The sequence below is a fragment of the Lates calcarifer genome, linkage group LG12 (genome assembly GCF_001640805.2).
Source record: "Lates calcarifer isolate ASB-BC8 linkage group LG12, TLL_Latcal_v3, whole genome shotgun sequence".
Lineage (NCBI taxonomy): Eukaryota > Metazoa > Chordata > Actinopteri > Centropomidae > Lates > Lates calcarifer.
Genome location: NC_066844.1, coordinates 23818056 through 23830441, shown reverse-complemented (window position 1 = coordinate 23830441; position 12386 = coordinate 23818056). Strand labels below are relative to the sequence as shown.

Genomic DNA, 12386 nt, shown 5'->3' with positions numbered 1-12386 from the left:
ATTGTAAGTGTCTTAATCTATTTATACTCTTTTGTAGTCTGCAATCCATTTTAACAGTGGCTGGTAAAATGGTTAACAATAAGACAAGTGTGCTTTGTCGCCATACACTGCAGCCCGTAATAAAACAAATAAATCATTATGACACTATGAATGACTGGGGAAAACATCACATCAATACTCTGATTATGTTTGTTTTGGTTTATAAAGCTGATTTAATCCAGTGATGACAGCATTAAGAAGCTTCTGCTATTTTACAGTGTAATTAACCATAATAATTTCTATCATTCATTTGTAATATTTTCCATTTAAATTCTTGTCATTCTCTAAAATCCGAATCAGTAAACGAAGTGAGTCTGAGAGTAAAAGTGACCGAAGCTTAATCTGTTGAACGGTGACAGACAAAAATTAGAGGCAAAAATACTCGAGCAAAGAGTGTAACACTGCATGACCAAATAAAGCAAGTCATTTCTGCTGAGTGCACACTGATATCTCTATATAAGAAGGAGGGCTGGACGCTCCCAAGGACTGACAGACGACCAGTCAAGGTGAGTGAGTTACAGTCTTTTATTAGCAGGAGGAAAGCCAGCAGCTTAATGAACAATGCGGGGCATGATCACTCATTGCCAGATACTGCAAAGTGAATACAGAACTTCTGTGTTTATGCCCGAACTTCAGTGTACTGTAAGTTTATTTTCTTTATGTGAAACGCCTTAATTACAGTTATTAATTTAAACTATTTGTCTTTCTTTCTTCAGGACCTCAGTGAACCATCATCATCATCATCTGTTCTTGTAGGGGGAGGGAAAAAGGTATGTTATTTCTTTTGTCACTTTCATTTAGTCTAAAGACATTTTAATCAATAGTTTAGTATATATGTGAAAAGTCTTATTTACTAATCCTTATCTTGTTTGTAACAATTAACAATTATGTAAATGTAACATCATTAATTATGTTTATATCCTTAAATATTCAAAGTTCCTCTTTCTGTTTTTTAATGTAAATGTGTTTTTCTTATCATTAGCATTTAAGAAGCTATTGCATCAACAAAGAGTTAATAGAAAATGTAACTATCATGTAAAGTGTGGATGTAGCTTTTGTGTCCAATTTTTTAATACAGTTGGCATAAGAGATGCATAACTAAAATAAAGCCTTGACAATCTGTCTTTGTTCTTTGACCGTAACATTCATCACAACATTAACAGCATTTCTTCAGTAGTAAGTTGTGCACATGTCAAGCAGTGTTGAAATAAGGACTGAAAAAACTTAGCATTGTCTTATCTTTACTTACTTTGCAGTAAAGGATCACCATGAGCGGGGACTCAGAAATGGAGTGTTTTGGCGCGGCAGCCATTTACCTCCGGAAGCCAGAAAGAGAGAGAATTGAAGCTCAGAACACTCCCTTTGATGCTAAGACAGCTTACTTTGTGAGTGAGGCCAGCGAGATGTACCTCAAGGGGAAACTCATCAAGAGAGAGGGTGGTAAAGCCACTGTGGAGACTCTCTGTGGAAAGGTGAGAGTGATGGCACTAGAGAAAAAATGTTACACAGTTTTGGCAAATGAAAACTGAGCTGGTGTTCACTTTTAATTTCAAAGTGAAAACTGCTATACTCACAATATACATCTGCACTGTTCCTAATGTGGTTTCATACGATGAATTCAAGACTGTCTCTGTAAAGTAAGTCGATATAACAATGCATAAATTCCATGCATGTGTTCCGGGCTTACCACCGCTGATCAGCTTGTAAAGGGAAAGGAAAACAGATTTTAAGCTGAATGTAGTTCTAGACATATCTGTTTTTGCTGGTTTGTATTAAATTTTAACTCTGGACTCTACAAACATAACATAAGGATTAGGATCATCTCAGTCTGTCCACTGTTAGAAATTAAGTCCTGTGTCTTCTTTGTCTCTGCAATAGACTCTTACCGTAAAAGAAGATGAAGTCTTCCCCATGAACCCTCCAAAGTTCGATAAGATTGAGGACATGGCCATGATGACCCACCTCAGTGAGCCTGCTGTGCTGTATAACCTCAAAGAGCGATATGCAGCATGGATGATCTACGTGAGTTTGAACTAACAAGCACGCTGGTAGATGAAACCTGAGATGACTACAGGCAGATATGTGTCCGTAACAATCCTCTGTGTCTCCACAGACCTACTCAGGGCTGTTCTGCGTCACTGTGAACCCCTACAAGTGGCTCCCAGTGTATGATGCAGTGGTTGTAGCTGGATACAGAGGAAAAAAGAGGATTGAGGCTCCACCTCACATCTTCTCCATCTCTGACAATGCCTATCAGTTCATGCTCCAAGGTATCAATCCTTTTATAAGCCACTATGTTTCTTAATAGAAAAAAGCGAAGACAGCCTTTGAAAATTATACACAGTTTTTAATATCTTGAACAAAATGGATACAGTGTGAATGATCAAATTTCATTCTCTCAACAGATCGTGAGAATCAGTCAATCCTGATTACGTAAGTTTTGCAAATGTTCCCCCCAAATCAATGAAAGCATAATGCAATTACATGTTAAAAAAAGAGTCAGTACTCTATCATTTTTTACATAATCAAAATACAGTATACATAATATTAACTGGACAGCATGTACTGCTGCTCTTAACAGGAGTTTCTTTCATGATTTGTTTAGTTAATCTAAAACAAGATGGTTGTGGAGCTAACTGAACTGTTTTTATGCTTGAAGTGGAGAATCCGGTGCAGGAAAGACTGTCAACACCAAACGTGTCATCCAGTACTTTGCGACAATCGCAGTGGCTGGAGGAAAAAAAACTGACCCAGTTCCTGGAAAAATGCAGGTAAATGATCACCACTGTTCTCAATGAGAAAGCTGACATTGACATATTGAATATAATCTTGGACCCTCAGGTATGAAGCATTGATTCATATTTTTTCCTGCCTTGTTTTCTGAATGAAGGGGTCGCTGGAGGATCAAATCATTGCAGCCAACCCACTGCTGGAGGCCTATGGTAATGCCAAGACTGTGAGGAATGACAACTCATCCCGCTTTGTAAGTGTTTGTTAACCCGAGTCTTTTTACAGTTTTTTAGAGAAATACTGTAATTCTAATTCACAGCCTTCTTTTGAATAGGGTAAATTTATCAGAATCCATTTCGGAACAACTGGGAAGCTGGCCTCAGCCGACATTGAAACATGTAAGGCACAGCAGGTGAACCTCAGTTTGTTCTTGTACTTTCTGTTCATTGAACAGAACTGACTGGTATCTAACTGTGTGATCAACAGATCTGCTGGAGAAGTCTCGAGTGACGTTCCAGCTGTCCGCTGAGAGGAGCTACCACATCTTCTATCAGCTCATGACAGGCCACAAACCTGAGCTCATAGGTGTGAGATTAGTGAATGATGTCAGTTATTCTGAATCAAGTTGATATGTATCCTGTTGTATTCATGTGTGTTTCTCTCCCTTTCTTCAGAGGCTCTGCTGATCACCAAAAACCCATATGACTATCCCATGATCAGTCAGGGTGAAATCACTGTCAAGAGTATCAATGACATTGAAGAATTCATCGCTACAGATGTAAGGACAAATTTTTGGTCAAGGGGGAAAATATGTTAGAAATCCACCTCAGTGTATTTTAAAAATTAAGTGTCTTTACCTGGACACTCCAGTTGTGTTAGTCTAAACAAAACTTTGCAAGGAACTCTTGAAATTAAGTCTAAAAATTTAGACCATTGTAGAGATTATAGAATAGAGCTAATAATATGTCTCCATTTTGATTTGACCAAGACAGTGCTGCTTATTGCTTTTAATCTAAAGAAACTGTTTTACAAGTGTGTGATAGATACCAAAGAGTCAGAGGGTAGCAACAACTGTTTACTTCCAAATATAATGTAAGCGTGTTTTAAAACTTCTCTTTTTTCACAGACTGCTATTGACATCCTGGGCTTCAACTCAGAAGAGAAGGCCAGCATGTACAAGCTGACTGGAGCTGTAATGCATCATGGAAACATGAAATTCAAGCAGAAGCAGCGAGAAGAGCAGGCTGAGCCTGATGGCACTGAGGGTATGAAACTCACACGCCATGAGCTTTAATGTATTAGCACAGGTTCTGACTTGTGATTTAGAGGACCACTGATGACTTCATCCTATTAATATGGGTTTAAAGATCACTATTTGTGCTTGCTTCTTTAGTGGCAGATAAAATCGCCTACCTCATGGGTCTGAACTCTGCTGATTTGCTCAAAGCTCTATGCTACCCCAGAGTGAAGGTCGGGAACGAGTTTGTGACCAAAGGTCAAACTGTCCCTCAGGTAAAGGAGAGAAAAAACACAAAAAACTAATTGATACATACTTAAGACCATTTTCTGTTTTTACATATCAAGACAATTGTACATGTTGACAATATTTTCCTATCTAAAGGTTTACAAAGGCTCTTTAGTCTGTTTTAACCACCAGACTGTCTGATATATTTCTTAATGTTGTACTATTCATCTCTAAAATCAGGTCAACAATGCCGTCATGGCTCTCTCTAAGTCTGTCTATGAGAAAATGTTCTTGTGGATGGTCGTCAGAATCAATGAGATGCTGGATACCAAGCAGCCCAGAAGCTTTTTCATCGGTGTCCTGGATATTGCTGGGTTTGAAATCTTTGATGTGAGTATGTTTGGCCGATACTACATAACTTCATATAGCTTCATTAAAACAATCTTGAAGTTTTCATTTCAAAATCAGGGTTCTTTAAAGCTAATAGCATGAATAATTTCATATTTAGTTACTGTTACTTAAAGCCCTTGCTTACATTGGATATTTTAATTTGTTTAGTTCAACAGCTTGGAGCAGCTGTGCATCAACTTCACCAATGAAAAACTGCAACAGTTTTTCAACCACCACATGTTTGTCCTGGAGCAAGAAGAGTACAAGAAAGAGGGAATTGAATGGGAGTTCATTGACTTTGGCATGGATTTGGCTGCCTGCATTGAACTTATTGAGAAGGTGAGCTACATCCTGTATATTAACAAATACAGAAAACTACTGACTTGAAAGCCTTGTTTTAACAATCATTTCCTCATGACAGCCAATGGGCATCTTCTCCATCCTTGAAGAGGAGTGCATGTTCCCCAAGGCGACAGACATGACCTTCAAGAACAAACTGTACGACCAGCATCTTGGTAAAAGCAAGTCCTTTGAAAAACCCAAGCCTGCCAAAGGCAAAGCTGAGGCTCATTTCTCTCTGGTGCACTATGCTGGCACTGTTGATTACAACATCGTTGGCTGGCTGGACAAGAACAAAGACCCCCTAAACGACTCAGTGGTTCAGCTCTACCAGAAGTCTTCAGTCAAACTGCTGGCCTTCCTGTATGCATCCCATGCCTCAGCAGAAGGTACATGCTGTTACTTGTCTCTACATTATGACATATTAACATTGAAAACTCATCACTTCTGTCGGGTTAAATCATTTCAATGTAATTGTTGTTCCACTGACAGCTGAGGGTGGCGGTGGCAAGAAAGGTGGCAAGAAGAAGGGTGGTTCCTTCCAGACTGTGTCTGCTTTGTTCAGGGTAAGATGTGAAAGAATGACTTGCGTACATCTTTGCATGTGTCTAATTTAGTGCATTTTGTATTAATGTCTTAATGTCCTTTAAATTCTTCAGGAGAACTTAGGCAAGCTGATGACCAATTTGAGAAGCACACATCCTCATTTTGTGCGCTGCCTGATTCCCAATGAATCAAAGACTCCAGGTATTTAACAGGAGGACAATGTGCCACTCAAAGTAAATATATTATGTGCTTTGACTGTTGTCACTGTACCACTGTCTTTTAACAAATGATTTTATGTAACAATACATCATAGGTCTTATGGAGAACCACCTGGTCATCCACCAGCTGAGGTGTAACGGTGTGCTGGAAGGTATCAGGATCTGCAGGAAAGGTTTCCCCAGCAGAATCCTCTACGGTGACTTCAAGCAGAGGTAGCAGAAATATCTTTGCAGGCGCTGAAAAGTGTTAATCTTCAAACTAGGGTTTTCTAACTGAATAAAATCTTTACGGTAGATACAAAGTATTGAATGCCAGTGTGATCCCCGAGGGACAGTTCATTGACAACAAGAAGGCTTCAGAGAAACTCTTGGGCTCTATTGATGTTGACCACACTCAGTACAGGTTTGGGCACACCAAGGTAAAGTAAAAAACACTCTTCTGGAAATGGTTATTTACAAAGAGGTATGAGATCAGCTATGATCAGTAGTTAATAAGTTAAATTATTGTTGACTCTCAGGTGTTCTTCAAAGCTGGTCTGCTGGGAACTCTTGAGGAGATGAGAGATGAGAAACTGGCTGAGCTGGTCACAATGACTCAGGCTCTCTGCAGAGGTTACATCATGAGGAAAGAGTTTGTCAAGATGATGGAAAGGAGGTAGTGTGTCTCTTTGTTATCAGTGTTAATAAGTTTTTACAAGCTTTACTTGTACACAAATTATATCTAACTCATTTTTCTACATTTTCATTAGAGAGGCCATTTTCTCTATTCAGTACAACATCCGCTCATTCATGAATGTCAAAACCTGGCCATGGATGAAGCTGTACTTTAAGATTAAGCCTCTGCTGAAGAGTGCAGAGACTGAGAAAGAGATGGCCCAAATGAAAGAGGACTTTGAAAAGACCAAAGAAGACCTATCAAAAGCTTTGGCCAAGAAGAAAGAACTGGAGGAGAAGATGGTTTCTCTGCTGCAGGAGAAGAATGATCTTTTGTTGCAAGTGCAGTCTGTAAGTTGGATCACTGCGCTAAGTCTGTGTTTCTACTTAATATCCTACATCAGTTTACTGATTTGATGGCATGAACTTGCTTGCTTTGACTTTTAGGAAGGTGAAAACCTCGCTGATGCTGAGGAAAGGTGTGAGGGGCTCATTAAAGCAAAAATCCAGCTTGAGGCCAAAGTCAAAGAGACGGCTGAGAGGCTGGAGGATGAGGAGGAAATCAATGCTGAGCTGACTGCAAAGAAGAGGAAGCTGGAGGACGAGTGCTCCGAGTTGAAGAAAGACATCGATGACTTGGAGCTCACTCTGGCCAAAGTGGAAAAGGAGAAACATGCCACTGAGAACAAGGTGACAATGTTGTTGTCTTGTAAGAAGATTTTTTTCACCTCTTTGTGGATAAAAACCTTTTGTTAATTCAGATTTATGTAACATTTTGTAGGTCAAAAACCTTACAGAGGAAATGGCTTCTCAAGATGAGACCATTGCCAAGTTGTCCAAAGAGAAGAAAGCCCTCCAAGAGGCCCATCAGCAGACCCTTGATGATCTGCAGGCAGAGGAAGACAAAGTCAACACTCTGACAAAGGCCAAGACCAAGCTGGAGCAGCAAGTGGATGATGTGAGTAATCCACATTTGAAAGCAAATGTTGAACATACCAATCCAATATTCATTTTGATCTTATGAAACACCTTTTTCCTCAATAGCTTGAAGGTTCCCTGGAGCAAGAAAAGAAGCTCCGTATGGATCTTGAGCGAGCGAAAAGGAAGCTCGAAGGAGATCTGAAACTGGCCCAGGAATCCATAATGGATCTGGAGAATGACAAACAGCAGTCTGAAGAGAAAATAAAGAAGTAAGAACAAGATTTGATCCATCCACTAACCATAAAAATTCTACTAAAGGTTCTACTAAAACACACCTTTAATAATTATTTTCTTCCCCCTCCAGGAAGGACTTTGAGATAAGCCAGCTCCTGGGTAAGATTGAGGATGAGCAGTCTCTTGGAATCCAGCTACAGAAAAAGATAAAGGAACTCCAGGTATGTTTTTGAACCAGTGTCAGTTAAAAGCAAGAGAACATTAAAATTGAATGATTTTCACTTAAACCTTGTGTTTTTCAGGCTCGTATTGAGGAGCTGGAGGAGGAGATTGAAGCTGAGAGGGCTGCTCGGGCCAAAGTGGAGAAGCAGAGGTCTGATCTCTCCAGGGAACTTGAGGAGATCAGCGAGAGGCTCGAGGAAGCCGGCGGTGCAACAGCAGCTCAGATTGAGATGAATAAGAAGCGCGAGGCCGAGTTTCAGAAGCTGCGTCGTGATCTCGAAGAGTCCACGCTGCAGCACGAGGCCACCGCCGCAGCTCTGCGCAAGAAGCAGGCTGACAGTGTGGCAGAGCTGGGAGAACAGATCGATAACCTCCAGAGAGTCAAACAGAAGCTGGAGAAAGAGAAAAGTGAATTCAGGATGGAGATTGATGACCTCAGCAGCAATATGGAGTCAATCGCCAAATCAAAGGTGAGAGTGCTGCAACTCCACACAGGAAGCAAAAAATAATGGTGAATAACTTTATACTAATGCATGTTTTCTTTTATCAGGCAAACCTTGAAAAGTTGTGCAGGACATTAGAGGATCAGCTGAGTGAGCTTAAATCTAAGAATGATGAGAATGTCCGTCAGCTAAACGACTTCGGTGCACAAAAAGCAAGACTTCAAACTGAAAATGGTACGAATCTCACTTTATGGGATCTTTTTTAGGTTCTTCATCACTTGTTGCAGGAGTGTAAAATGTGTGTAAAATGAAGCTGTGTCCTGAGGATTCCTAAATCAAACCTTAACTTACCTTCCATTATTTGTTCCCTTTTTTTAACAAGCCTAATTCATTCCTACCTAAATTTTAAGGTTTTGTTTCACATTTCCCAGTATGTATATAATAATTCTGCCTTTCCTCAGTATTATTTTCTGACATTATTTTGTAATTTTGCTCTGATGAATATTAAGTCGATGTCTTTGATTAGGTGAAATTGTGCGTCAGCTGGAGGAGAAAGAAGCTCTTGTTTCTCAGCTGACAAGAGGCAAACAGGCTTATACCCAGCAGATTGAGGAGCTGAAGAGGCACATAGAGGAGGAAGTTAAGGTAACAGTCTATGAAGATGATTACAGAGGAAACGGTTGCCAGGAGATTGGTATCAAATACTGATCAGGTTCTCATTTGGATTATAGGCCAAGAACGCCCTGGCTCATGCTGTTCAGTCAGCCCGTCATGACTGCGACCTGCTCAGAGAGCAGTATGAGGAGGAGCAGGAGGCCAAGGCTGAGCTGCAGCGCGCCATGTCCAAGGCCAACAGCGAGGTGGCTCAGTGGAGAACCAAATACGAGACTGATGCCATTCAGCGCACTGAGGAGCTAGAGGAGGCAAAGTAATGGACGCTCCTGAAATTAAACTGTTTCCACGTACACTGATTCTGTAATTCATCACAAAACCTGTTTACTGTATGTTTTAACAGGAAGAAGCTTGCCCAGCGTCTTCAGGATGCAGAGGAATCCATCGAGGCTGTGAACGCAAAATGTGCCTCTCTGGAAAAGACAAAACAGAGACTGCAGGGTGAAGTGGAGGACCTGATGATCGACGTGGAGAGAGCCAACGCTCTGGCTGCTAACCTTGACAAGAAGCAAAGGAACTTTGACAAGGTTAGATAATTTTGTATTTAGATTTGGTTTTGACTAGTAGCATGAGGTGACAAAAACACTCATCTGTTTGTTATACTCTCAGGTTCTTGCAGAGTGGAAACAGAAGTATGAGGAGAGTCAGGCAGAGCTGGAGGGAGCTCAGAAGGAGGCTCGGTCGATGAGTACTGAGCTGTTCAAAATGAAAAACTCATACGAAGAAGCGCTGGACCACTTGGAGACCCTGAAGAGGGAGAACAAGAACCTGCAACGTAAGAAAATTCATTCTGTTTTCCCAAACAGATATACACTCTAAGCACTAGCTCAGTTTATCTGAGCTATCTATACTACGTAATTTTTTTTTACATTGCTTAATAATCAAAAATGTATACTCCTGATCCCACAGAGGAGATCTCAGACCTGACTGAGCAACTTGGTGAGACCGGAAAGACAATTCATGAGCTTGAGAAGGGAAAGAAGACAGTGGAAAGTGAGAAATCAGAGATCCAGACTGCTCTGGAGGAGGCAGAGGTAAAACTGATCATTATACCTTAGAGTTACAGTGACAGTAGAACTGCCTTGTCCTAATCATTCAGTCATTGTACAAGTGGAAGAGACATACAGAAAACTGAAATGCAAAATGAATGAAGAAAAAGTGCTGCTCCTGTTTCTGCTTTAGCTGCAAGACAGTTTTAAAATATCAGCAAAACTTCAGAGCACACCTGTGTGAGACTCATCTTGTATAGGTGTCAGACTTGACACCTCAGTGCTATTTTTCTTCACTGTGACTCAGCCTCAGTTTCTGTATTTTTAATGAAGGAACAGCTCTGTGCTCCAGTTGATAAAGGTCACACTTGTTCACAGGCTACCCTGGAGCACGAGGAATCCAAGATTCTTCGCATTCAGCTGGAGCTCACCCAAGTCAAGAGTGAAGTTGACAGGAAAATTGCAGAGAAGGACGAGGAGATTGAGCAGATCAAGAGGAACAGCCAGAGAGTGATTGAGTCCATGCAGAGCACTCTGGATGCTGAGGTCAGGAGCAGGAACGATGCCCTGAGGATCAAGAAGAAGATGGAGGGTGACCTCAATGAGATGGAGATTCAGCTGAGCCACGCCAACCGCCAGGCAGCTGAAGCCCAGAAACAGCTGAGAAACGTTCAAGGACAGCTTAAGGTACCTCCGCTGGACAATCTGTGGCTAAGCATCTTCTCTGCAAAGGCAGCTGAATGTTTTTGCTCATATAGCTATCAATGTTTTACAATTTAGGATGCCCAGCTTCATCTTGATGAAGCCATTAGAAGTCAGGAAGACATGAAGGAGCAGGTTGCCATGGTGGAGCGCAGGAACAACCTGATGGTGGCCGAGATCGAGGAACTGAGAGTCGCACTGGAGCAGACGGAGAGAGGCCGCAAAGTGGCTGAACAGGAGCTGGTCGATGCCAGCGAGCGTGTGGGATTACTGCACTCTCAGGTAAATAAAGATTCAAACAATTTAAAACACTTGACAACTGAAAATCACAGTACATAATCCAAACTATTATTTCCTCAGAATACCAGCCTCATCAACACTAAGAAGAAGCTGGAGGCTGACTTTGTTCAGATCCAAGGTGAAGTGGAAGATGCTGTTCAGGAAGCGAGAAATGCTGAGGAAAAGGCCAAGAAGGCCATCACTGATGTGAGTCAGAATGATTTAGAAACAGTTCTTTACTTCTTTCTGGTACTGGAGAAGTGTCTGTAGTCATGGTTGTTGTGTTACAGGCTGCCATGATGGCTGAAGAGCTGAAGAAGGAGCAGGACACCAGCGCTCATTTGGAGAGAATGAAGAAGAACCTGGAGGTGACCGTGAAGGACCTGCAGCACCGCCTTGATGAAGCTGAGAATCTGGCCATGAAGGGTGGCAAGAAGCAGCTCCAGAAACTGGAGGCCAGGGTACAGATGAATTTGCTTGCTGGCTGAATCTCAACTTTTGCTTCAGTGTTAAAATTTTACCTCCAAGTAACAGCAGACTGTTATTGTTTATATTTCAGGTGCGTGAGCTTGAGGCTGAAGTTGAAGCCGAGCAGAGACGAGGAGCAGAGGCCGTCAAAGGCGTTCGGAAATATGAGAGGAGAGTAAAGGAGCTCACCTATCAGGTATTTCTTCTTCTTTTTTTTTTAATTGATTGGTACAGTCATGTGAAGATGTGTATGAACTGAGTTTAATCATGAATGTTACTGCAGACTGAAGAGGACAAGAAGAATGTGAGCAGACTTCAGGATCTGGTGGACAAGCTGCAGCTGAAAGTGAAGGCCTACAAGAGACAGGCTGAGGAGGCTGTGAGTCAGAATCTTGTTTAAGCTTATTCATTTTGTTGCCTCAAATAAATGTGCATGCAGCACACTCCTCTTCAGACTTTGAAACTGAAAAATACAACCACACTTTTCTGTTATATCTGTAAAATATCTTTCAGTTAAAACCAGAATCAGTGTATTTCTGTATCCCCAGCCTTCATGATGTTGACTCCAGTGTTGAATTTCCTCACAGGAGGAGCAGGCCAACACTCACCTGTCCAGATACAGGAAAGTTCAGCATGAGATGGAGGAGGCTCAGGAGCGTGCCGACATCGCCGAGTCTCAGGTCAACAAGCTGAGGGCAAAGAGTCGGGAAATTGGAAAAGTAAGCGAGACATAAAACTCAAGCACCAAGCTGTCCTATCTGTCAAGTTGTCATCAATTACAACAAAACCACATACATGATCTTAACAAGATAACCTGGTTTGACTGCTTCAAATTTCTGACTGTTTTCATTTTAATTTAAGTTAAAACTACAACTCATGCTGCATGACATGAATAATTTCCCTCTCTTTGGATCATTCATTATCTTTATTTCTGTCCATTTTAGGGAAAGGAGGCAGAGGAATAATCTGCAACATCTTTGACAGATGCAAATGAGAATCATAAAATATGATTTTTCATGTAACCGCTCTCTAAATATTGTAGGTGTACATTCAATAAATAATATATATGCTGCCA

General features: G+C 41.2%; 1 protein-coding gene and 2 long non-coding RNA genes across 3 annotated transcripts in view; 1 reads left to right on the top strand and 2 right to left on the bottom strand.

Moving 5' to 3' along the window:
• LOC127143072 (uncharacterized) overlaps window positions 1-10847 on the bottom strand; it is an 18521-nt gene extending 7674 nt beyond the window's left edge. The window contains exon 1 of the long non-coding RNA XR_007814244.1: window positions 10727-10847. This is a non-coding gene — a long non-coding RNA (uncharacterized LOC127143072). The remainder of the gene's footprint in view (window positions 1-10726) is intronic.
• On the bottom strand, window positions 552-1905 carry LOC127143071 (uncharacterized). Its single transcript, XR_007814243.1, has 3 exons — window positions 1614-1905; window positions 1289-1526; window positions 552-788 (listed from the first exon to the last, which is right to left on the bottom strand). It is a non-coding gene; the product is annotated as an uncharacterized LOC127143071 (long non-coding RNA).
• On the top strand, window positions 1308-12386 carry LOC108889364 (myosin heavy chain, fast skeletal muscle). The gene is made up of 39 exons (XM_018685781.2): window positions 1308-1511; window positions 1918-2061; window positions 2153-2309; window positions 2445-2472; window positions 2699-2810; window positions 2930-3022; window positions 3104-3167; window positions 3256-3354; window positions 3444-3547; window positions 3896-4034; window positions 4163-4281; window positions 4475-4624; window positions 4793-4963; window positions 5046-5352; window positions 5456-5529; window positions 5623-5710; window positions 5823-5940; window positions 6023-6146; window positions 6246-6382; window positions 6477-6732; window positions 6829-7071; window positions 7163-7339; window positions 7426-7571; window positions 7667-7757; window positions 7839-8228; window positions 8309-8435; window positions 8728-8846; window positions 8933-9129; window positions 9217-9400; window positions 9483-9648; window positions 9783-9907; window positions 10241-10549; window positions 10643-10846; window positions 10925-11050; window positions 11134-11304; window positions 11403-11507; window positions 11595-11690; window positions 11899-12030; window positions 12256-12386. Exons 1-39 carry the CDS (start codon window positions 1308-1310, stop codon window positions 12274-12276), a joined length of 5817 nt encoding a protein of 1938 aa, XP_018541297.1. The 3' UTR covers window positions 12277-12386.

Excerpts from the sequence above, each read along its gene's own strand:
- LOC108889364 (XM_018685781.2), top strand. The coding sequence starts at position 1,308 with ATGAGCGGGGACTCAGAAATGGAGTGTTTTGGCGCGGCAGCCATTTAC. Across the intron at positions 7,340-7,425 it reads TGGAGCAGCAAGTGGATGAT|CTTGAAGGTTCCCTGGAGCA; the intron begins GTGAGTAATCCA and ends TTTCCTCAATAG. Across the intron at positions 9,130-9,216 it reads GAGGAGCTAGAGGAGGCAAA|GAAGAAGCTTGCCCAGCGTC; the intron begins GTAATGGACGCT and ends ATGTTTTAACAG.